Consider the following 21369-nt stretch of genomic DNA (forward strand, 5'->3'; position numbering starts at 1 on the left):
GGGTGCGTGACCTCTGCCCTCCGTCCTCTGACCCGGTGGGTGACCTCTGCCCTCCGTGGCGCCGTCGGAATCCACCCGTTGCCCTGCGTGACGTGGGAGGTCGGCGGGCTCCTGCGGGTCGCACGCGGCGGAGCGGAGGGAGGCGAGGGCCGGGCTTTCCTTCCGGGTAAAGCTCCCTCGTGCGCGGCCTCCCGGGTGCTTCTTAGCGTCTGTCTCCACGGCTGTCGCCGCGTCCTTCCTCCTCAGAACACGTCCGTGTCTCCGCGGAGAGCGCCCGTCACGCCCAGTAGTGACCGACCGGGTGCCGGGCGGGAGCCGCGGCGGGTCCGGCTGGGCCGACCAGGTCCCGGAGGAGGACGCGGGCCGCTCCCGGCTCGGCCCGAGCGCGGGGCCGGGACGCCGGTCTCTGGACACTCAGGTGGCGCCGGCGCCGTCCAGGCCGCGAGGTGACGGGCGTCCCGGGCACGAACCCCCTGCCGCCGGGAAGCTTCCGGGGAGGCAGTGTCACCCCGCGTTTGGCCGCGCCGAGTGCGGGCGCGAATGAGTTGTGCCGACCCAGGTCCGTGGCGCGTGTTCTCGGCGCCGGGCCCACCGCCTGGCGGAGCGGGCTCTGTTCCTCGGGCGCGTCGTTCGGGAACAAGCACGTCCGACTCCGGCTCACCGGCCAGACGAACAAGGTTCGAGTGGACGCGGCCGCAAAACAACAAAAGCTTCCGTTTTCTTTTTGTTTTTCTGAAAGCTTCCATTTTCCCAGAAGCGTAGGTTCGTTCCGACAGAGACACGCTGAGGACAAAGGGCGGAGATAAACGAGGCATCGTTCACATAGAACAATGGATCCTTTTAATAAAAAGTCATATTTTTTCTTGAACATTAACTTACCAGACACTGAATAACGGCACAAATTAATACGCATCACACAAATAAACCTATTTTTCTTGTTCTCCGGAAGCGAGGTATTTCCTGTTGCGCACACCAGACAGGTCGGTCCGAGGCCAATGGCGTGGCCCTCGGCCGCTAAAACACTCGCTGCTGGTGTTGGTGGGAGAAACAGGGCGCCTGCGCGTGAGGGAAATGAAGGCAGCACGGTTACAGTCATCAGTCATTAGCGACGTTGTAGCTCGTTATTAATAATTATGTATAACAGGACATTGTAAAAATTAAGTTATGAAATTTTTGTTAAAATGTTCCTTTCATATCATTATGTTGGCTGGGCCACAAAAATGTCCGTTGTGGGCCCTGACCCGTGTGGCTCAGTGGATAGAGCGTCGGCCTGCAGACTGAAAGGTCCCGGGTTCGATTCTGGTCAAGGGCATGTACCTTGGTTGCGGGCACATCTCCAGTGGGGGGCGTGCAGGAGGCAGCCGATCGATGTTTCTCTCTCATCGATGTTTCTAACTCTCTCTCCCTCTCCCTTCCTCTCGGTAAAAAATCAATAAAATATATTAAAAATCTATCGGTTGGGCCGCGTGTGGGCCTCGGCTGCGCGTTGACACGCCTGCTCTAGACAATGCCCCTCCGTCGCTTTGTGCGCTCTGCACAGGGGTGAGCAGACCAGGTGAGGACGCTGCCGCGGAGCCGAGGCTCCGGGAGGGGAGGTCAGCGCCACGGGGAGGGGCACGGGGACGGGGACGGGGACGGGGCTGAGCCTGCAGGCAAGAGCGGGGGGGGGGGGGGCCTGAGGTGTGGGGTCTGCCTGTAACGTGGTCACGGGAGTCACGGGCCCGAGCTGGGGGACGTGAAGAAGCCGTGTCGTGGCCACACGCAGGTGTCCGGAGCCGAGACACAGGCCCCCGCACCCCCCCCCCCCCCCGCACCCCCCACCGTATCCGCGTTGGCCCGTGGCGAGCAGACAGGAGAGGAGAGGGCACGTGGCCAGCAGACCAGGGGGCTGGGCCTCCACAGCCTGGAAGGCAGGACACCCCGAACCCCTCTGGGTCAGAGGCGGGGCTCCCCTGTGCGTGAGGAGAACTGGGTCGGACCTCTCGGTTCCGTTAGCTTTGGTGCCTCCGTTCTACGCTAACGATCCTCAGGCGGCCTCAGGCTCTGCATCCTGAACAGACCGTATCCCAGGAGACCCGTTACTGGGGCCGCGCTCCGTCCTGCCCCGAGACGGACTTCCGGGGCCGCTCCCGTCCGTGCCCCCACCCAGGGCTGCACGCAGAGGGACCCCCACGGAGGGACCCCCACGGAGGACCCCCACGGAGGACCCCCACGGAGGGACTCCCCACAGAGGGACTCCCCACGGAGGGACCCCCACGGAGGGACTCCCCACGGAGGGACCCCCACGGAGGGACTCCCCATGGAGGGACTCCCCACGGAGGGACCCCCCACGGAGGACTCCACACAGAGGGACCCCCCCGGAGGGACCCCCCACGGAGGCCTCCCCACGGAGGGACCCCCCACGGAGGGACCCCCACGGAGGACCCCCCACGGAGGGACTCCCCACGGAGGGACCCCCACCCAGGGCTGCACGCAGAGGGACCCCCCACGGAGGACTCCACACGGAGGGACCCCCATGGAGGGACTACCCACGGAGGACTCCCCACGGAGGGACTGCCCACGGAGGGACCCCCACGGAGGGACTCCCCACGGAGGACTCCACACAGAGGGACTCCCCACGGAGGGACCCCCCACGGAGGCCCTGGCAGTGAGCCGGGCTGTGGCCGTGGCTGGAAATCAAGGCGTCCCCGGGGCCCTGATCGGGGTTCCCCGCGGGATGCTCCCGGCCGGGGCGCACCTGCTCCAGGGGGGTGTTTCCTCGGGAGGAGGTGAGGTCGCATCTGCTTTGGGGGGGGGGGGGAGGGAGCGGGCGGAGTCCCTCGGGGGTGGGCTTGGGCCGAGCTTCCTGCTCGGGAGACAAAGGAGCTGGGCTGCGCGGAGCCTGCCGTCTGCCCGGCGCTCCTTCCGTCTCGTGAATGTTCCTTTTTAAAAATTATTATTTTTTAAACATATTTTTATCGACTCCGGAGAGGAAGGGAGGGAGACGTATAGAAACACCAACGATGGGAGAGAATCACTGATCGGCTGCCTCCTGCACGCCCCACACGGGACCGAGCCCGCAGCCCGGGCGAGCGCCCTGACGGGGAATCGAACCCTGACCTCCTGGCGCCTAGGCCGCCGCTCAGCCCCTGAGCCCCGCCGGCCGGGCTCCGTGAATACCCTCAGTTAAAGCTCCGTGTCGGCACCGGGGTCCTGGCCGCCATGTCGGAACTGATCCTGAGTAAGTCCTGTGCTTTGTTTTCTGTCTCCTGGGGCGCCCCGCGTGGGGGATGGCGGGACGGGCGAGGTCCTGGGTCCGAGGGGGAACGTTCCCAGCGTTCGCGGCGGTTCTGTGGTCACGCCCCCCCTCTGACTTGGGTTCTGTCCTCTGCCCGTGGGTCTCCCCGGCGGGGCAGGAAGGACAGAGATGGGGCCTCGGGGTCCCCCGAGTGCCTGTGGGAGGCGCCCTCCCGTAGGGGGTGCGGGCGTGGGCCCGTGGCTGAGGCGCGGGAAGCGGAAGTCGTTGAGGGGGTGGATGGAGCTGCGGGGGGTGGGCCCTTCCTGACCTCCTGACCTCGGCCACGCCCCTTGCCCGCGGTCTCGCTGTCCATCCCAGGACACTGAGGACCTGGCCTTCATCCTGGGGGGCGGCGGCGAAACGGCGGATTTCCGGGTGATGGGCGGCCTCTGGCAGTGGCCGTGGGGACACGGGGGGGGGGGGGCCTGTCTGTGTGACTGCCCTGTCCTCTCCCCGGGCCGCGGGCGCAGGTGGGGTTGGATCCGGGCCCCCCGAGGGGCCTGTCGGTGCGGCACCAGGCCGCGCCCTTCCCCGCGCCCGGGCCCGTGGCCTGAAGGGGTGAGGGCGTCGCTTCACGCCGGAGTGCTTGTTCTCCGGTGGGAAACAGCGGTGGCGTCTTTTCTGAGGGGCGTTCCTGTGCCCCAAAGGGGACCAGCCCAACAGCGGCCGTGCCGGGCGGGAGTGAGGCCCTGAGGGGAGCCCAGCCCGGACACGCTGGGCGGAGCCGGCCGCGCCCGCCCCCGCCGGGGGGAGGGGCCCTCGTGGGCGCAGCGCGGGTGAGACCCCCGACCGGGCAGGAGCGGGACGGACGGTCAGGAAGGGTCCCTGGACCGGCACGGAGGCCGTGGCACCCACGCGTGGCCCGGCTCCATCCGCCCTCCCAGGGCCCCCGGGGTGGCCGAGCCCTGAGCCCAGGAGCGTCCGGGCTGTGTCCGAGGACCAGGCTTCGGCCGGCGCCTGGAAGGGAACAGCCACACCTGACGCCCCCTGAGCTGGCGAGCGCTCAGCCCCGTGCCTTCCTCCGGCCGCGGCAGGAAGGGGGCAGGGCATGGGGTGCCGTGGGCCGAGAGCGTGAGATCGGTTCAGAGCAGGGATGGGGCGCCGGCCCCCCCCCCCACCGGCTTTACCGCCGAGGCCCTGTGTGGGCTGCCCACTTCCCAGCGTCTGTGTCAGGAGAACACGGGCATCGTAACGTGTGAGCGTGTGAACGTGGCCCGGGGAGGTTTGCCCAGGACACAGGGTCAGGGAGAGGGTGTGGGCGAGACTCCTGCCGGTCCCTGAGCCCTGGGAGTGAGGAGGCCTCTCCACAGGAGGGCGAGTCCCAAGGCCACGGCCCGGCCCGGGACCGCGTGTCTGACTGTTACAGCGCCGCCCGCTGGCCGCCGGCGTCGTGACTCCGAGGCCCGTGGAGCTGGGGCACAGGTCTTTGCTCCCCTGCGTCTCGTTCCTGCGGGGCCGGGCCAGGCTGGCCGGCGTGGGGGGCAGGCCGGGACGCAGACGCTGCGGAGACAGTTACAGCTCGTGTGAGGGGCCCGGCCGGCGTGGCTCAGGGGCTGAGCGTCCACCTAGGAACCAGGAGGTCAGGGTTCGATTCCCGGTCGGGGCACAGGCCGGGGTTGCGGGCTCCGTCCCGTGTGGGGCGTGCAGGAGGCAGCCGATCCGTGATTCTCTCTCGTCATTGGTGTTTCCATCTCCCTCCCTCCCTTCCTCTGCGGTCAGTGTTAAGAAGCTCGGGCCGAAACCAGTTTGGCTCAGTGGATAGAGCACCGGCCTTCGGACTCAAGGGTCCCAGGTTCAATTCCGGTCAAGGGCATGTACCCTGGTTGCGGGCACATCCCCGGTGGGGGGTGTGCAGGAGGCAGCTGATCGATGTTTCTCTCCCATCGATGTTTCTAACTCACTATCCCTCTCCCTTCCTCTCTGTGAAAAATCAATAAAATATATTTAAAAAAAAAAAAGAAGCTTGGGTGTGGGGCTCTGGGGTGCTCTGGAGAAGGGCGCCCCACTGTGCGTCTTAGGAGTGAAGGGCCGGGTTCTGCCCCGGAGGCCGCTCGCTCGAGATGCTGCCCAGCTCTGTGGGTGGTGGGTGCGCAGGTCCGCCCGCCAGAGCCAGGCGTCTCCAGGCCGCGGCCGGCCTACGCTGGGACCCCTCCACGGCCGCGGGCGGAGGATGCGGTGTCCTCACCAGGCGCCCCCCAGTCCCCCAGCGGCAGCCGCAGCTGGGCTTGCTGAGGACTCTCGGGCCGTCTCCGCAGCGCCTGCTGTCTGCCAGGGGTGCCGCCTGCGCTGGGATGGGGGGGCGGGGCGGGCTCCAAGCAGTGGCTCCCCTGCCCCCCCCCCCCCCCCCCCAGGCACTTCCTGTCCCGCTGCCCAGGCCCCATTCCCGGGTGGGTCCCGATGCCCAAGTGACAGGCTGCCGCTCACCCCGCCGGGCAGGCGGCTGAGTGACCAAGCGCGCGGAGCCTCCTGAGCGCCGTGTCTTCATGGGTCCGTTCAGGCAGGTTGGGGGGGGGGGGCAGCTCAGCCAGCGGGGCCTCTCCAGTCTGTGGGTCCTCTGTCCATTGTGTCTGCTCTTCCGCCCTGTGAGCCGAGTGTGGCCTGTTCCTGTGGAAGGACGAGAGCAGCGCCCTCCCTCCCTCCCTCCTCCTTCCTCCTTCCTTCCCCTCCCTCCCTCCCTCCTCCCTCCCTCCTTCCTCCCTCCTCCCTCCTCCCTCCCTCCTCCTTCCTTCCCCTCCCTCCTTCCCTCCTTCTTCCCTTCCTCCTCCCCTCCCCTCCTCCCTCCTCCCTCCCTCCTTCACTCCCTCTTTCCTTCCTGTTCCCTCCCTCCTCCCTCCTCCCTCTTCCTTGGTCCAGGCCCTCAGGGTGTGGCTGTGCTGAGTGTCTGGAGGTCTAGTGGAGCCACTGCCCCTGAGCTGAGCGCCTCTGGGACGAGGCCCTGGTGCCTTAGATGAGGGTGTCGCCCTCCTGACCTCATCTAACCCTCGTCGCCGCCTGAAGGCGTGGAGGCTGAGGGCGGCCGCGGATGCCTGCTGGGGGCGCCGTCCGGTCCGCGGCATTTGCCTGAGGGCTCACGCTTGGTGCTGCGTGTCCCGTGGACTTGGACGAATGTATATGATGACATGGTGGCACCGTGACAGGGTCTGCGCAGCCGTCACGGTCGGCTTGTCTCACGCGGTCCTCCGTGTCCCGTGGGGCGTGGGAGCGCGTCGCCTTAGCCGACCGTCTCCCGCGTCGGGGAGGCCCGCGGGCTGTGTCCTCCCCTTCGGGGGCACCTCGGCTGCTTCCCGCGGGCGGCAATGGGACGCGGCTGCCGTGGCGTCCGCTGCGGGTTCGCGTGGATGTGCGTTCCCAGATTTTGGGGGCTGATCCTGGGCAACAGTGACTGGAAATAGTCAGGTGTTCTGTCCAGTGACGGGAGTGCGGGGCTGGGGGGGGACGGACTGGCTGGCAGTGCTTTCCTGCCCTTTGCTCGCTGAAGGGGTGCGGGTGGGAGGAGCGGGGCCCGCAGCCCGCAGCCGGGGACGGGGTCCTGGCCCAGCGGCCATGCCGCCTGCTCGGGTCTGGACCGCCCCCTCCGGGCTGAGCTCCTGCAGCGCTGTGCCCTCGTCCGGCCCTCTGTCCCCTCGTCCGGCCCTCTGTCCCCTCGTCCGGCCCTCTGTCCCCTCGTCCTCTGTCCCCTCGTCCGGCCCTCTGTCCCCCCGTCCTCTGTCCCCTCGTCCGCTGTCCCCTCGTCCGGCCCTCTGTCCCCCCGTCCTCTGTCCCCTCGTCCTCTGTCCCCTCGTCCGGCCCTCTGTCCCCTCGTCCTCTGTCCCCTCGTCCGGCCCTCTGTCCGCTCGTCCTCTGTCCCCTCGTCCGGCCCTCTGTCCCCTCGTCCGGCCCTCTGTCCGCTCGTCCTCTGTCCCCTCGACCGGCCCTCTGTCCCCTCGTCCGGCCCTCTGTCCCCTCGTCCGCTGTCCCCTCGTCCGGCCCTCTGTCCCCTCGTCCGGCCCTCTGTCCCCTCGTCCGGCCCTCTGTCCGCTCGTCCTCTGTCCCCTCGTCCGGCCCTCTGTCCCCTCGTCCGGCCCTCTGTCCCCTCGTCCGCTGTCCCCTCGTCCGGCCCTCTGTCCCCTCGTCCTCTGTCCCCTCGTCCGGCCCTCTGTCCCCTCGTCCTCTGTCCCCTCGTCCGGCCCTCTGTCCCCTCGTCCGCCGTCTCCCGTCACAGCTCCGTGCAGGCCCGGCCCGCGCTGAGGGGGCAGTGGCCTCCTGACCCTTCGGAGCTGCTTGGCTGGAACAGAACCCACCAGATGTTCCTAAAATAGCTGGCTGCTCCGTGAGGCTCCACGGCTCCCGCTCCCGGGGGAACAAAGACTTTGCTTTGCTTTGCACTGTGACTCCGAGCAAATGCCTGCTCAGCCTGCAGCTGTTGGCTGTTTACAGCCCTCCTCCCGTCCTGTGCCCTGTGCGAGGGGCTCAGACAACAGGCACGCTGAGGGGGTAAAATAGGTCCCATTGTCATCAGAGTCCAGAGGGAATCTGCCCTCGAGGGGGACGCTGACTGTGCTGGGGAGCAGGGTCTGACCTGAGATGGTCAGGGCTTGGCGGGGCTGGGGGGGGGGCGGTAGAGGGGAGCCACGCCATCTCAAGGTCAAGTGGAGGCGGCCGTCCCGGAGAAAGGAAGGGGAGGTCGAGGCTGCAGAGTGTGCGCAGGGTCACGGCTCCGCAGGGATGTAAACAGGAAAGGGCCTTCGCGGGGCTGGCGGCGGGCTGGGCGGGGAGGACCGCGTGGGACCTGGTCTGGGTGACAGGCGGTTAGGGCGGGAGGAGAGCCGGGGGTGGGCTTCGGGGGCTCCCGGTGGCAGGGGGACCCCTCGGTTCCCGCCCTTCTGAAACGCACTTGGGCCACGTCTGCCCGGGACCCCACGCGCTTCCACGCCGGCGGCGGGTCCGGGAGTGTAAGGACGCGCCCGCGCAGCAGGTGTGCGTGGAGGGGACGGGACCCGGGTTTGGGAAGCAGGCGGGAGGGTGATCTCTCCAACATCCCGCACCCGGGGCCCAGCGAGCTGGACCTCAAGTCCCTGATTCCAGAGCATCCGTTTGCCCGGAGACGCTGCCCCGGGCCTTTCAGCACAGCCCCCTCCCCCGCCCCTCCCAGCAGTGAGCAGCCACTGCCCCCTGGAGGACACTGCTAGTATTCTTTTTTTTTTTTTTAATTTTATTATTGATTTCAGAGAGGAAGGGAGAGGGAGAGTCATGGGTCTGCTGCCCCCCCCTCCCCCCCCCCCCCCCCCCCCGAGGATGGAGCCTGAAACCCGGGCCTGTGCCCTGACCGGGAATCGAACCCTGACCTCCTGGTTCATAGGTCGACACTCAACCCCCGAGCCGCCCGGCCGGGCAGGACACTTCCAGTCTTGTGTGACCGCAGGTGAGGGCCGGTGGTCCCCAGCAGGGCCCTGGGCACTGATTTTGCCCAGAATCCCATGTTCTGCCTCGTCTTGTCACGGGGTCATCTTCAAATACGGTTTATTGATCCCAGAGAGGAAGGGAGCGGGAGAGAGAGAGAGAGAGACATCCATGATGAGAGAGAAGCGTGGATTGAGCGGCCGCCTCCTGCACGCTCCCAGCTGGGGATGGAGCCCACCGCACGGGCATGTGCCGGACCTGGAGTCGAACCCTGACCTCTGGGTGGGGAGGGCCAGCGTGTGTCGCGAGGATGGGGCGTGGGCCTTGCCTCCTCGGTGTGCTGGGTGTGACGCAGAGTCCCCGAGCGAGCAGACCCGCGGGGCCCAGGCCCCCCGAAGCCACGGTTTAGAAGACCTGCCAGGGCGTAAGGAGGCCTTGGAGCCTGGGCCGTTTCCGAGGTTCGGGGCCCCCCTGGGGTGTGGATGGAGCCAGAGTGGAAGGCGCGGTCCCTTCCGAGGTCACCGGGGCCGAGGTCATCGCCCCCATCGATGGCTCTCTCAGCAGCAGCAGCTCCGGCCTGGGTGCTGCGGGGGAGGGGGGGTCCCCTTACCCAGTGGCCCTCGGAGGGATGGAGGGAAGTGTGGGCCGGGGGTCTCTCACCATCTAACCTTGACCGTCACCATCCACACGGGAAGGAACCACCCGCAGACCCAAGTCCGGGGCCTCCGGGGAACCTCTGCGAGCACCCCAGTGGGTCCCCGAAACCCCGGGGTCAGCGGCAGGGCCTCGGCCCCCGCCCGGTCTCCCCTCCAGGCTGCAGCCGGGAGACGCGGCCCCTGCCTGCCCCCGCGCGGGGGGCGGGGGGTCTGACCGCGCCTTCTCTCCGCAGACTGCTCGGCCATGACCACGGCGTGGTACCGGCCCACGTGGGACCTGGCCCTGGACCCGCTGGTGTCGTGTAAGCTGTGCCTTGGCGAGTACCCGGTGGAGCAGATGACCACCCTGGCCCAGTGCCGCTGCGTCTTCTGCACGCTGGTGGGTGCGCGGGCCGGTCTGCAGACCACACCTGCTTTGGGTCATACGTGTGTTTGTGTGGATTCCAGAGACGCGGGGAGAGGGGAGGGGGGGGGCAGAGAGAGAAACATCCACGATGAGAGAGAATCCTGGACCGGCTGCCTCCCGCACACCCCACCCTGGGGATCGAGCCCGCAACCCGGGCCTGTGCCCCGACCGGGGATCGAGCCGTGACCTCCGTGACTGACTGCCTAGGTATAGGCTGAGGCTCAGCCCCTGAGCCACGCCGGCCGGGCCACGCCTCCCTCCACGTGGGGCAGTCCCGTGCTGTGGCGGGCTCAGCTGGGATCCCGAGCTGCCTGTCGCTCCCACTGGGGTCCAAACCAGAATGTTTGAAACCCCGTTTAGAGCTCCGTGAGGCGGGGCTGTACTGGGGCCCAGGGATTTGCTCGTAAGGGTGACGGGGCCTCCGGGCCCCTCGGCCTCACTCGGACGCAGCCTTTTGCTCGTCAGGAAGGGGGGGGGGCAGGTCCGTCCTCCGCTCACCTCATTCAGTGTCCCTGGTTTCCCTTCCATTCAGACTCCAAACCAGAAAGAGCCGTTTTCTTTCCCCTTGAAAGGCAACAGCCACCGTCCCTGCTGAATGTCACTCTTACCCGACCCTGTGGGTGGCCGGCGCGGGCACTGACCGGCTGAGCGATGACCCGCCACCACAGTCCTTCCTGCCCTCAGGGCTCGGCCTCGCCCTCTGGGGGAGCCGCCAGCGCCTTCTTTGGTGACTGGGTTTTCACGTCGGACTGAGGGGGGGTCGTCGGGTCCCGTGAGAATGCCGAGAGGCAGCCATGAAGCAGCGGGCACTACCGCGCTGCCCCTGACAGGGCGACCCGGCCCTCCCTGCCCCCCCGTCCCCTTCCCCCCTGACCTCCCTGCCCCCCTGTCCCCCTGCCCCCCTGCCCACCTGACCTCCCTGCCCCCCTGTCCCCCTGCCCACCTGACCCCCCTGCCCCCCGTCCCCCTTCCCCCCTGTCCCTGCCCTCCTGTCCCCCTGCCCACCTGTCCCCCTGCCCACCTGTCCCCCTGCCCCCCTGTCCCCCCTGCCCGTCTGTCCCCCTGTCCCCCTGCCCACCTGTCCCCCTGCCCACCTGTCCCCCCTGCCCACCTGTCCCCCTTGCCTACCTGTCCCCTTGCCTACCTGTCCCCCCTGCCTACCTGTCCCTCCCTGCCCACCTGCCCTCCTGTCCCCCCTACCCGCCTGCCCCTCTGTCCCACCTGCCCACCTGTCCCCCCTACCCGCCTGTCCCCCCTACCCGCCTGCCCCTCTGCCCCATCTGCCCACCTGTCCCCCCTGCCCACTCGTGCCCATTTCACGGATGCGTCTCTGGTCTGTTTCAGTGCCTGAAGCAGTACGTGGAGCTCCTGATCAAGGAAGGATTCGAAACCACCATCAGCTGCCCGGACGCCGCCTGCCCGAAGCAGGGCCGCCTGCAGGAGCACGAGGCGTGTGCCGGGACAGCCGGGGAGGGGGGCAGGGGGGGCAGGGGGTGCTGTTGCGGCTGAGCCGGCCTGTGGCCCAGCCCTCAGCTGGTCACACCCCTCGTCCGTGTGTTTTTCCCCCTCAGATCGAGTGCATGGTGGCGGCTGAAATCATGCAGAGATACAAAAAGCTACAGTTTGAGAGAGGTAGGTGCCCGGCAGACGAGCCAGTGACGAGGCCTCTGACGGCCCCCGGGCGACCGGCGGGCGTGTTTCCGGTAGAGGGCATGGGGCATCCTTCGCTGCGACAGGAGCGGGGACGGGGCTGGCAGTTCTGGGGGTCAGCCGTCATTCTGAGTTCTCCAGCGCCCCGAGCTGGAGGGCCTCGGGGAGCAGTGTGGCAGCAGGAGGGGCTCACGAGCCACGTCGGTTACAGAGACGTGGGCTCCGGCCGCTGAGGGCTGAGCCCTGGGACCTGCACGGATGTGGGAGCCGCAGGCGGCGGGAAGGCCTGCGGGAGGGTGTGGCCACCTCCCTCCCCAGCCTGACCTCTCCCTGCACTCCGTCCGTCCGGCTCCCGCCCGCCTGGACCTCCAGGTCTGGGCCGAATCTCCATCAGCGACCCACAGCCGCCGAGGTCGTCTAACCCGTGGCACTGATGCCGCGGAGGCCAACGGGCTCCCCCCGAGTTCCATCCTAGGGGGTGGGGGGGAGGGGGCGATCCCTCCCCCGGTGCCCTGCCTGCCCTCCGGCTGGTGCTGGCCTGCCCTGACCCCGGGGTCTCCGGGGCGCGGCGTGGAGCGGCGTGGAATGTGCGTCAGGCTGTGACACCGATAACCGTGTTTGAGATGACATCGTGAGTGTCACAACCTTGATCGCTATCTTTGCTCTGACGTGCACGTGCCACGGTGTCTGCAGAGTCCATGCGTGCCCTTTGGCCACGCTTCCGTGTTTCTTTTTTAAATACATGTTTCCTGATCTCAGAGAGGAAAGGAGGGGAGAGGGAAACGCCCATGATGAGAGAGAATCGTGCGTTGGCTGTCCTGCAACCCAGGCACGTGCCCCCGGCCGGAATCGAACCGGGGACCCTCCAGTCCGCAGGCCGACGCTCTGTCCACTGAGCCACGCCGGCCAGGGCCTGCTTCTGGGTTTCAGTTCTGGGCCTGGGGGTCCTCGGAGGAGGGCAGGCGGCGGACACGCGTGGACAGCGCTCCTTATGCCAGGCCCTAAGACTTGCAGCTCGGTTTGCAGTCACTGCCGTCCGCTCTCCCGCCCGGACGGGGTCCCGGGCCCCGGTCTGCGCCACGGGCGTCCGCTCCTGACCCCGCGGGCCTCGGGTCTGCAGGAAACCGTCCCGACGGGAGTGGGTGCGGAGGAGGCCAGCGGACCGACAGCCAGGAGTCTCCGTTCGGTGTCTGCGTTTTAAAGAAATACCGGAGATGTTTTCTCTGGAGGCTCACGTCTCAAAATAACGGTGATAGTAAAGGAATGTGTGGCCACGTTAGAGAAGCCAAAACCGGCGTTTGGATGGCTTGGCAGTACTTCTCAGGAGCTTGTTTTATTTAATTAAAAATTTTTTTTTAGCCCTAGCTGGTTTGGCTCAGTGGATAGAGCATCAGCCTGGGGACTGAAGGGTCCCGGGTTTGATTTCAGTCAAGGGCACATGCCTGGTTGTGGGCTCCATCCCCAGTGGGAGGCATGCAGAAGGCAGCCGATCAATGATTCTCTCATCATTGATGTTTCTATCCCTCTCTCCCTATCCCTTCCTCTCTGAAATCAAAAAAAAAAAAAAATATATATATATATATTAAAAAAAATTTTTTTATTGATTTCAGGGAGGAAGGGAGATAGAAACACCCATGATGAGAGAGAGTCATGGGTCGGCTGCCTCCTGCACGCCCCCCACTAGGGATGGAGCCCACAACCCAGGCCTGTGCCCCGACCGGGAATCGAACCCTGACCTCCTGGCTCCTCGGTCGGCGCTCAGCCCCTGAGCCCCGCCGGCCGGGAGGAGCCTGTGTGTGTCCGCGGGGCCTGGCGTTGGGATGTGGCCGTCGATCGCGTCCGTCCCAGGCCGTGTGCCCGCAGGTCAGCGGGGAGCTCTGAAGGGGCGGCTCCTCGGAAAACGTTTCCCGGAGAGAACCTGGCCGCGCGGCCACCTGGGCCCCGAGGAGGTGGCCGCCCCGTGACGTCGGGCGCGTTGAACCGCGCGGCTGGGTCAGCGTCCCGCTGGCCGTGCGCGCTGTCAGGCTCCAGAGCGTGGGCTCAGTCCAAGGGATGTTTTGTTTGTTTTGCATAAAAATGGGCCAGTTTGCGGTTACAGACACACGCCTGTGGGACCTGTGGCGGGGAAGCCTTTGCTCACGTGACGTCACCGGCCCAAACAAACGCGCTCGGACGTCCTGGGGAAGCGTGTCTGCGGGCACCACTCACACGTCACGGTGTCCGCGCTCCGTCCGCCGAGGGGCAGGTTTGCAGGTGCGGCCTGAGAACGCGGGACTCGTTCTGTTTCTCTGAAACGTGTTGTAGCAGAAACCTGCAGGACTGCAACACGTTCTCCGCCGTGAACCACGTGAGGCCCGGCCGGCCGGGCTCCGTGAGCGCCGACCTGTGAACCAGGAGGTCACGGTTCGATTCCCGGCCAGGGCACACGCCCGGGTTGGGGGCTCCGTCCCCAGTGGGGGGCGTGCAGGAGGCAGCCGACCCATGACTCTCTCTCATCACTGATGTTTCTCTCTCTCCCCCTCTCCCTTCCTCTGTGAGATCAATAAAAATGTATTTATAAATAAAATAAAATGAAATTAGCATGTGAGGCCTGGGTCTGGGCCCGAGGCCCCGTCGTCAGCGCCTGACCCCCCCGTGTCCCTGTGCCAGAGGTGCTGCTGGACCCGTGCCGGACCTGGTGCCCGGCGTCCGCCTGCCAGGCCGTGTGCCAGCTCCCGGAGCTGGGGCTGCGGACGCCCCAGCCGGTGCAGTGCCCGGCCTGCGCCACGGAATTCTGCTCCACCTGCAAGGCCCGCTGGCACCCCGGCCGGGGCTGCCCGGAGACCATGCCCATCACCTTCCTCCCCGGGGACACCAGGTATGCTCCAGCCCGGGGGCAGGACTGGGGAGGGGAGGGGGGACATGGGGGAGGGGGCTTCCTCCCGGAAGATGCCTGGGAACACTGGTCTCTGGTGCCCCCCCACCCCCCCCCGTTCCTGGGACTCCTTATCACCCCTGGCTCCTGTCCTCCTGGGTTCAGCTTCCCGGCAGCCAGGGTGGGGCCGGTGACCCCGCCTCCGTGTCGGCTGGGAGGTGGCCCGGCTGATGGCAGCACCGCCGCGTGGTGTGAGTTCGTCTGCCTGCGTGGCTGCCGCCTCCTGCCGCCTCGGTGTGAACTCGCCCCCAGACCCTGGCACACAGCAGCACCCCTTTCCAGGGAGGCGTGTTTGCCACGGTCCTCGCCACGCCCTCTCGCCCCCTGGCCCTGACGCTGGCGACATGTCCGGTGTCTTTTACGACTCAGCATCCACTCGGCCGTTTTCCTGTAACGGAGTCTCTCTTTTCCAAACGAGATCCCGCCACCCACGGCGCCCGCCCGCATGGCTCGCGTTCCCGATGTCTGAGTCTCAGAGGCGTGAGGCCGTGAGGATGTGAGGACGCGGAGACTCCGGCTGCCTCCTTGCGCACGACGGTGCAGAGAGAACAGCATCCGTGGGATTCAGGCCGGGATGGCGGGAGCACGGTGCACGCAGGCCGCTCTCTGCACGGCCCCGGCGACCAGTTCTCCCCATTTTACCCGTTTCTGTCTGAAAACGGCTCCTGGAGACGCTCCCCGGGGTGTGGGCCCTGGTCGTGGCATTTCCTTCAAAACGGCCGCGAGTCCCCAGAGAAAATCGGGTCCCGTGCCCCAAGGTGGCACCGGCAGGCACGGCGGCGTGGCCGGGTCTGGAGTCGCCTCGCTCGCTGGCGTGGCGGCTGGGGACCGTGTGTCTGCAGCATCGGCTTCACCGGAGGCCCCGCGAGCGTGTGCAGAGCCGGCCCGGGCCCACCAGCTCCCACGCACCGGCAGCCACCTCTCCCACAAGAGCAGAGGGACGGACGGACGGACGGCATTCCGTCCTCACCTGAACACCTGCGTTCCTTTTTTAAAAATATGTTTTTATTGATTTTTAGAGAAAGAGGAAGGGAGAGGGAGAGAGAGAGAAACATCAGTGATGAGAGAGAATCCTGGATCAGCTGCCTCCTGCACGCCCCACACTGGGGATGGAGCCTGGAACCCGGGCCTGTGCCCTGACCGGGGATCGAACCGTGACCTCCTGGTTCCTGGGTCGACGCTCAACCACGGAGCCACGCCGGCCGGGCTCTGTGTTACCTTTTCATCGGCATCGCAGAACGTGGCTGCCACTTACCGGGCCCCTCGCGCTCGCTGCTGCTGCGGCCGGGCTGGGCACACGGGACGCCTCGGGCGCCCTCGGGCTCAGAGCGCAGGGTCCGCAGCGAGTCTGTAGACAGCCAGCCCCGGCCCCGGCTCCGCGCCCTCCCGCCACCCCGGCCCGCCTCCCCGGCTCCCCCGGAGGAAGGTCTGGGGGGCCGGCCCGGGACCTCGCCGGGCAGTCAGCACGGGCGGAGGCCGTTGGTTTTCCGTGAAAGTGGTGAGACGCAGACGGGACCGGCCCTTCGGGAAGCACACGCTGCTCGCATCAGGCGTGAGCGTGACCTCAGCCCGTGCCTCAGCCCCTCCGTCCTGAGCCGCCGTCCTCGTGGCGGGTCACACCGTGGCGGGTCACACCGTGGCGCAGGGGGTGTGGCTGCTGCTGCTCTCCCCCCGCTGAACTGGCCGCGCCACCCTTCTCCGGTGACTGTTCTCGGAGACTTGGTTCCTTTCGTGTAGTTTTATCTCGTTTACGAACAAGCGAGCTCGGTCCCTCCGGGGAAGCCCCGCGCCCAGCACAGCCAGCCCGCCGCCGCCGCCGGGCCCCGCGGGCGGGCCCTCACCCCACTTCTCCCCACAGTTCGGGGTTCAGGCTGGAGGAGGACGACCCGCCCATCAAGCGCTGCCCCAAGTGCAAGGTCTACATCGAGCGGGACGAGGGCTGCGCCCAGATGATGTGCAAGAACTGCAAGCACGCCTTCTGCTGGCACTGCCTGGAGTCCCTGGACGTGAGTACCGCCCGCCGCCCGGGGCAGGCGCCCTGGCCGAGGAGCCGCAGGCTCTGCGACCCCGTCTCCGCGGTCCCCTGTGCGTTACACACGTGGGGGCGCAGTTTCGCGCGTTACCGAGTTCCAGTGGTTTTGCGGAAATGGATCACTGCGTGATGTGCTGCTGCATCATATGTCTGACTGCGATTCGCCGCCGCTCAGCACTTCCCTTACGGAGAACGGGAAGCGAAACGCCGGTCTGTCACACGCATCAGGTGTCCCTGAACTGTTGTGGGGGAAGCATGGGAATGCGTGATGACACGTGTGATTTCCGGAGCCATCGCTGCCTGCGGCTCTGGGGCCCGCCGCCCCGATGGCCTCCGTCACGGGAGGCCAGCCCGCAGGTGCCCCTCTGGGCGCAAGCTGTCCGCTCTGCTCAGGGCCCGGGCAGTGCCCCCCGCGTCCGAGTCCGTTCTCACCGGGTTCCCCCGGAACATGGTGAGACTGAGTGATCATCGGGGAGACGGTCCCTGTGACAGAACCGCCCTGGGCCCTGGCAGGTCCCTCGTAGTCAGGCCCAGGCCCGCGCCCTCTGTCCCCAGGAGGAGGTGGCCCAGGCCGGCGCCCAGCGTGCTCCCCGCAGAGGGCTTTTCGGGCCAGACCACAGCCAGGGTCCGGCCTCCGTCTCCAGGCCCCGGGAACAAGGCCGCTGTCCTCGCAGACACGCCGGGCCTCGGCCACACCCTCCTCGCAGGAAGAAGCAGCCACCGGCCCCTCCTTTGTGCCCCTCAGGCCCGTGGTCGGCAAACTCATCAGTCAGCAGAGCCAAATATCAACAGGACAACGATCGACATTTCTTTTGAGAGCCAAATTTTTAAAACTTAAACTTCTTCTAACACCACTTCTTCAAAATAGACTCGCCCAGGCCGTGGTATTTTGTGGAAGAGCCACACTCCAGGGGCCAAAGAGCCGCAGGTGGCTCACGAGCCACGGTTTGCCGACCACGGCCTTAGGGAGCTGGTTCTTTTCGGGGCTAAGGGGGAAGGGCTCCTCCCGTCGGGGGGCCGTGACTAGGAAACCCGTTTGCTTGCTCAGGGGTGTTTTCTAGAGGTTCAGGGTGCCAGTCACGGGGCCCTGAGCCTGGTTGAACAGACTGGCGTCAGGGAGGGGAATCTGACCATCCGGTGGAGGTCAAGGTCATGGGAAGGTGATCTGAGGTCAAGGTGGGCGGTGAGAGCAGCAGGAGGGAGGCAGGGGCAGCCTGTGCCTGAGAGTCAGAGGGCGCTGCTGCCCCCTCCTGGACAGCAGGAGACACTGCAGCGGCTGGTTCCCCAGGGGTGCCGCTGTTGGGCTGAGCTGAGAGCAGCACTTCCCAGGGAGCGGTCTGCCCGGTGCAGGGGGTGGCCAGTGGGAGAGGGAGCTTCGCAGCCAGGAGACTGAGGTGGAGTCTCTGGGGACACGGCTCGGTCAGGACCAGCGCAGCCTTGGGGGGGCGGAGCCTCGGGTCGGCTGGATCAGACCCAGCATCACGCGGTTCTCTCTGCTCCACAGTCTGGAGCTGCTCGGCAGGAGTCGCGTGGGGCGGGTGTGCGGGCGGGGCGGTCCCACTGCAGGTCCCACTGGCCTGGGCGTAAAGAAGGGCGCGGCCGGGACCAGGCCTGCCCCCTGACTGCTCCTCTCCCCAGGACGACTTCCTGCTCATCCACTACGACAAGGGCCCCTGCAGGAACAAGCTGGGCCACTCCCGGGCCTCCGTCATCTGGCACCGCACACAGGTAGGGCAGCAGCCGGGCCTCCGTCCCGGGGAGTATGTGTGCGTGTGTGCGAGCGTGCACACGAGTGTGTGCATGAGCGTGCACATGAATGTGTGTGTGTATGTGCATGTATGTGTGAGAGTGTGAGAGTGTACACGCGTGTGCGTGCATGCATGTGCATGAGTGTGTACATGTGCTAAAGTGTATGCATGTGTGTATGCACATGTATGCACGTGTGCACGAGAACGTGTGTGTACGACATGCACGTGTGTGTGTGGCTTCCAGCCCTCCTGCCGTTGGTTGGAGGCCTGCCCTAGGGAAACACAGGCTATCCATGCGGGTCCTGGCCCGAGGACAGCTCTGCACACTTTATCGTGCCCTGGGCCACGTGACTTTCCTCGTGTGGCATCGCGTGCTGCCCCGGGGCTGCAGGAGGCAGGCAGGAGTGGGCCGGGCTGTGCAGGCTCCTGGACGTGCCCTGGTGCGAGGAGCTGGGCCCTGTCCTCGGCCCTCGGCTCAGTCCCTTCCAACCACGATGGCGGCCGAGTGTCCCTGGCCTCGTCCGGGCGTCCCGGGGACCCGCCGTCATGTCTGAGCTGCGAGGGGCGTCGCCTTCTCACACGAGGAGCTCAGCTGCCTCCCCCGGACGGCGGCCCGGACCAGGGCGTGTCGTGCCCACGGCCGTCCTGCGGCTCTGAGCCGGGAACAGCGCCTGGAACCTCCTCCAGAGCGCCCTCTGGGCACAGGACAAGGTCCTGCGTGTTTTCACGTTTTCCGGAATATCGTGTGCACGTGATGGCGACACACCGGAGTCGGAATTCACAGCGCACGGTTCCCTGTTGACCTTCGGACCAGTGGGCAGCAAACACCGACCCTCAGCATGAGCCCAACGGCTAACGCACAGGTGCACGCGATGGTGTGCCTGTGTGTGATGGCGTCGGGCAGGAAGCTAAGGCCCGGTGGACTTCCTGCACACCTGGCGTGCTCGACATACTGCAGATCCCAGAGCTGCTCACCGTCCTTCGCGACCTCTTACCTCCCTTGTGTATTTTATCCCTGAGAGAAGTCAACAGTCAGAATTAGACCCAGGTGCTGTGCGTTTGTGTAATTATCCCTCAGACCACTAGGTGGGGCTGTCAGCCCATCTTCAGGTCTCTAGCCTGGCCTCTCGCCCGGGAGGGAGGCGGCCGATGGAGGGGACCGCAGATTCCTGCTCCGCCCACCAGCCTCGCCGCCTTATGTCCACACGGGCGGCTGGACACTCAGCCTCCACTTGAACCTGGGGTTCCAAGGCCAGGAATCGCACCGGGCCGGCCACGCCCCGTGCACCACGCCTGCCTTCCCCGGCTCCCGTCTGGAACGCCTCATCCCAGCTGCTCTCGGTTACCGCCCGCCTCCTCCCTCTGTGATCGCAGGTGTCTCCCTGGAAAACGCTCCTTCTCCCCAGGCCTCCCTTTACCCCGAGCCGGCGGCAGCTTTGCTAAGTGCATTGTTACCGTAGATTGGATTGTGGGCTCTCTCCTCCAGACTGGCTGCTGCTGGAGGGCCACCATCTTAAGTGCCTCCTCTTTGTAACACCTAGTACAGTGTCTCGCTTGGGGCAAGCTTGTGAGTCAACCGGATGCATCAGTGGACGGATGTTTGGGTGCTTAGATGGAACGAGGGAGGGGAAGAGAAGTGAAAATTAAAAAAAAGAAAAGGAGAAATGGGAGGAAGCGTGAGGGGAAGGAATTGGGAAGGGAATATGGATGGATGGATGGATGGATGATGGGATGGGTGGATGGATGGATGATGGGTGGATGGATGGGTGGATGGGTGGATGGAAGGATAGATGGAGGAGTGGATGGAGATAAAAATGAATGAATGGGTGGATGTTATGGATAATGAATGGGTGGGGATGATGGATAAATAAATGAATGGGTGGAAGGATGGATGGATGGATGGATTGAAGGATGGATGATGGCTGGATGGGTGGATGGAGGAAAGCATGGCTGGATAGATGGGTGGAGGAGGAGGTGTGGGTGGGTGAGGGCTGGGTGGCTGGCTGTGTGGTCTATACCAGTGGTCGGCAAACCGCGGCTCGCGAGCCACATGCGGCTCTTTGGCCCCTTGAGTGTGGCTCTTCCACAAAACACCACGGCCTGGGCGAGTCTGTGTTGAAGAAGTGGCGTTAGAAGAAGTTGAAGTGTAAAAAATGTGGCTCTCAAAAGAAATTTCAGTCCTTGTCCTGTTGATATTTGGCTCTGCTGACTAATGAGTTTGCCGACCACTGGTCTACACTGTAGTGTGGCCCCTACAGACACCCACCTGACCCTCTGCTCCTGTTTCCTCCCTGCAGGTCGTGGGCATCTTTGCTGGGTTTGGGCTCCTGCTCTTGGTGGCCTCGCCCTTCCTGCTGCTGGCCACGCCCTTTGTGCTCTGCTGCAAGTGCAAGTGCAGTAAAGGCGACGACGACCCGTTGCCCACCTAGAGGACGGCGGGTGCTGGAGCGAGACCCCTGCCTCCGGGAGGCTGACTCCCCCCCCCCCACCGTCCCCTCTCACTAAACATCCTTCTTGCCTTATGTGCCCCGTGAGCTTCAACGTCACGTGGGTGCCGGGACTTCGGGGGCCGGTGTCAGAGCGTCTGCTGAGGCCCCCGTGGCGTCACCGCGGCCTGGGGGGTGGGGGGCAGGGCTGGCGTGCGGGGCGGTCCACGCAGACTGACTGGACAGGGGCGGTGCTGTAGAAGCACGGGGCCAGCTTCCTCCCTGTGGTGAGGGACTGGGACCCTCCGGTCGCCCAGGAGACCTTCTCCTGCAGATGTCCTCGTCTCCTCCTCGGCCTCAAGGTGGCAGCTCGCGGCCGAGACCAGTCCGGGTTTGACCCCCTTCACCCACAATGCCACGGTCCCGCTGACGACAGCTGTCTTCGTCGCTAAGGCATCTGGTGAGGCCCTTCCTTCCCGCGGAGCAGCGAGCGGTCGGCCAGGTGCCTCCACGCCGCCCCACGCCTTTCGGACACGTGCGTGGTCAGAAGTTGTTGGAAACGACGTGCCCGGCCCGCCACGTCCCAGGAGACGCGGACAGCCTCCCGCGCCCCTCGTGTCCTTCCCGACACCTGTAGGCAGACGCAGACGCGGGAGCCGTGCACCGCTGCGGACGCGGTCCCTGAGCCGTGGCGTCTCAGATGTGGCCCTGGCCGGTGTGGCTCGGTGGATAGAGCGCCAGCCCTTGGGCTGCAGGGTCCCGGGTTCGATTCCGGTCGAGGGCAGGCACCTCGGTTGCAGGCTTGATCCCCGTGCAGGAGGCAGCCAGTCCATGTGTCTCTCACGTCGGCGCCCCCCTCTGCCTCTCCCCGTCTCCTCTCT

At 66.1% G+C, this 21369-nt stretch overlaps 1 protein-coding gene across 6 annotated transcripts in view; it reads left to right on the top strand.

The window, feature by feature from the left end:
- RNF144A (ring finger protein 144A) overlaps positions 1-20652 on the top strand; it is a 52777-nt gene extending 32125 nt beyond the window's left edge. For 5 of the 6 annotated variants that reach the window (XM_054728339.1, XM_054728341.1, XM_054728342.1 and 2 more), the window contains exons 2-8: positions 9546-9691; positions 11063-11167; positions 11290-11350; positions 14018-14225; positions 16141-16288; positions 17953-18042; positions 20360-20652. In XM_054728339.1, the coding sequence (XP_054584314.1) occupies positions 9557-9691; positions 11063-11167; positions 11290-11350; positions 14018-14225; positions 16141-16288; positions 17953-18042; positions 20360-20491 (879 nt within the window). In that variant the 5' untranslated portion in view covers positions 9546-9556 and the 3' untranslated portion in view covers positions 20492-20652. Of the gene's footprint in view, positions 1-8615; positions 8679-9545; positions 9692-11062; positions 11168-11289; positions 11351-14017; positions 14226-16140; positions 16289-17952; positions 18043-20359 lie in introns of all 6 variants that reach the window. The other variant, XM_054728344.1, reaches the window with a different exon arrangement.
- The last annotated feature ends 717 nt before the right edge of the window (positions 20653-21369 follow it).

Source organism: Eptesicus fuscus, chromosome 16, assembly GCF_027574615.1.
Source record: "Eptesicus fuscus isolate TK198812 chromosome 16, DD_ASM_mEF_20220401, whole genome shotgun sequence".
NCBI lineage: Eukaryota > Metazoa > Chordata > Mammalia > Chiroptera > Vespertilionidae > Eptesicus > Eptesicus fuscus.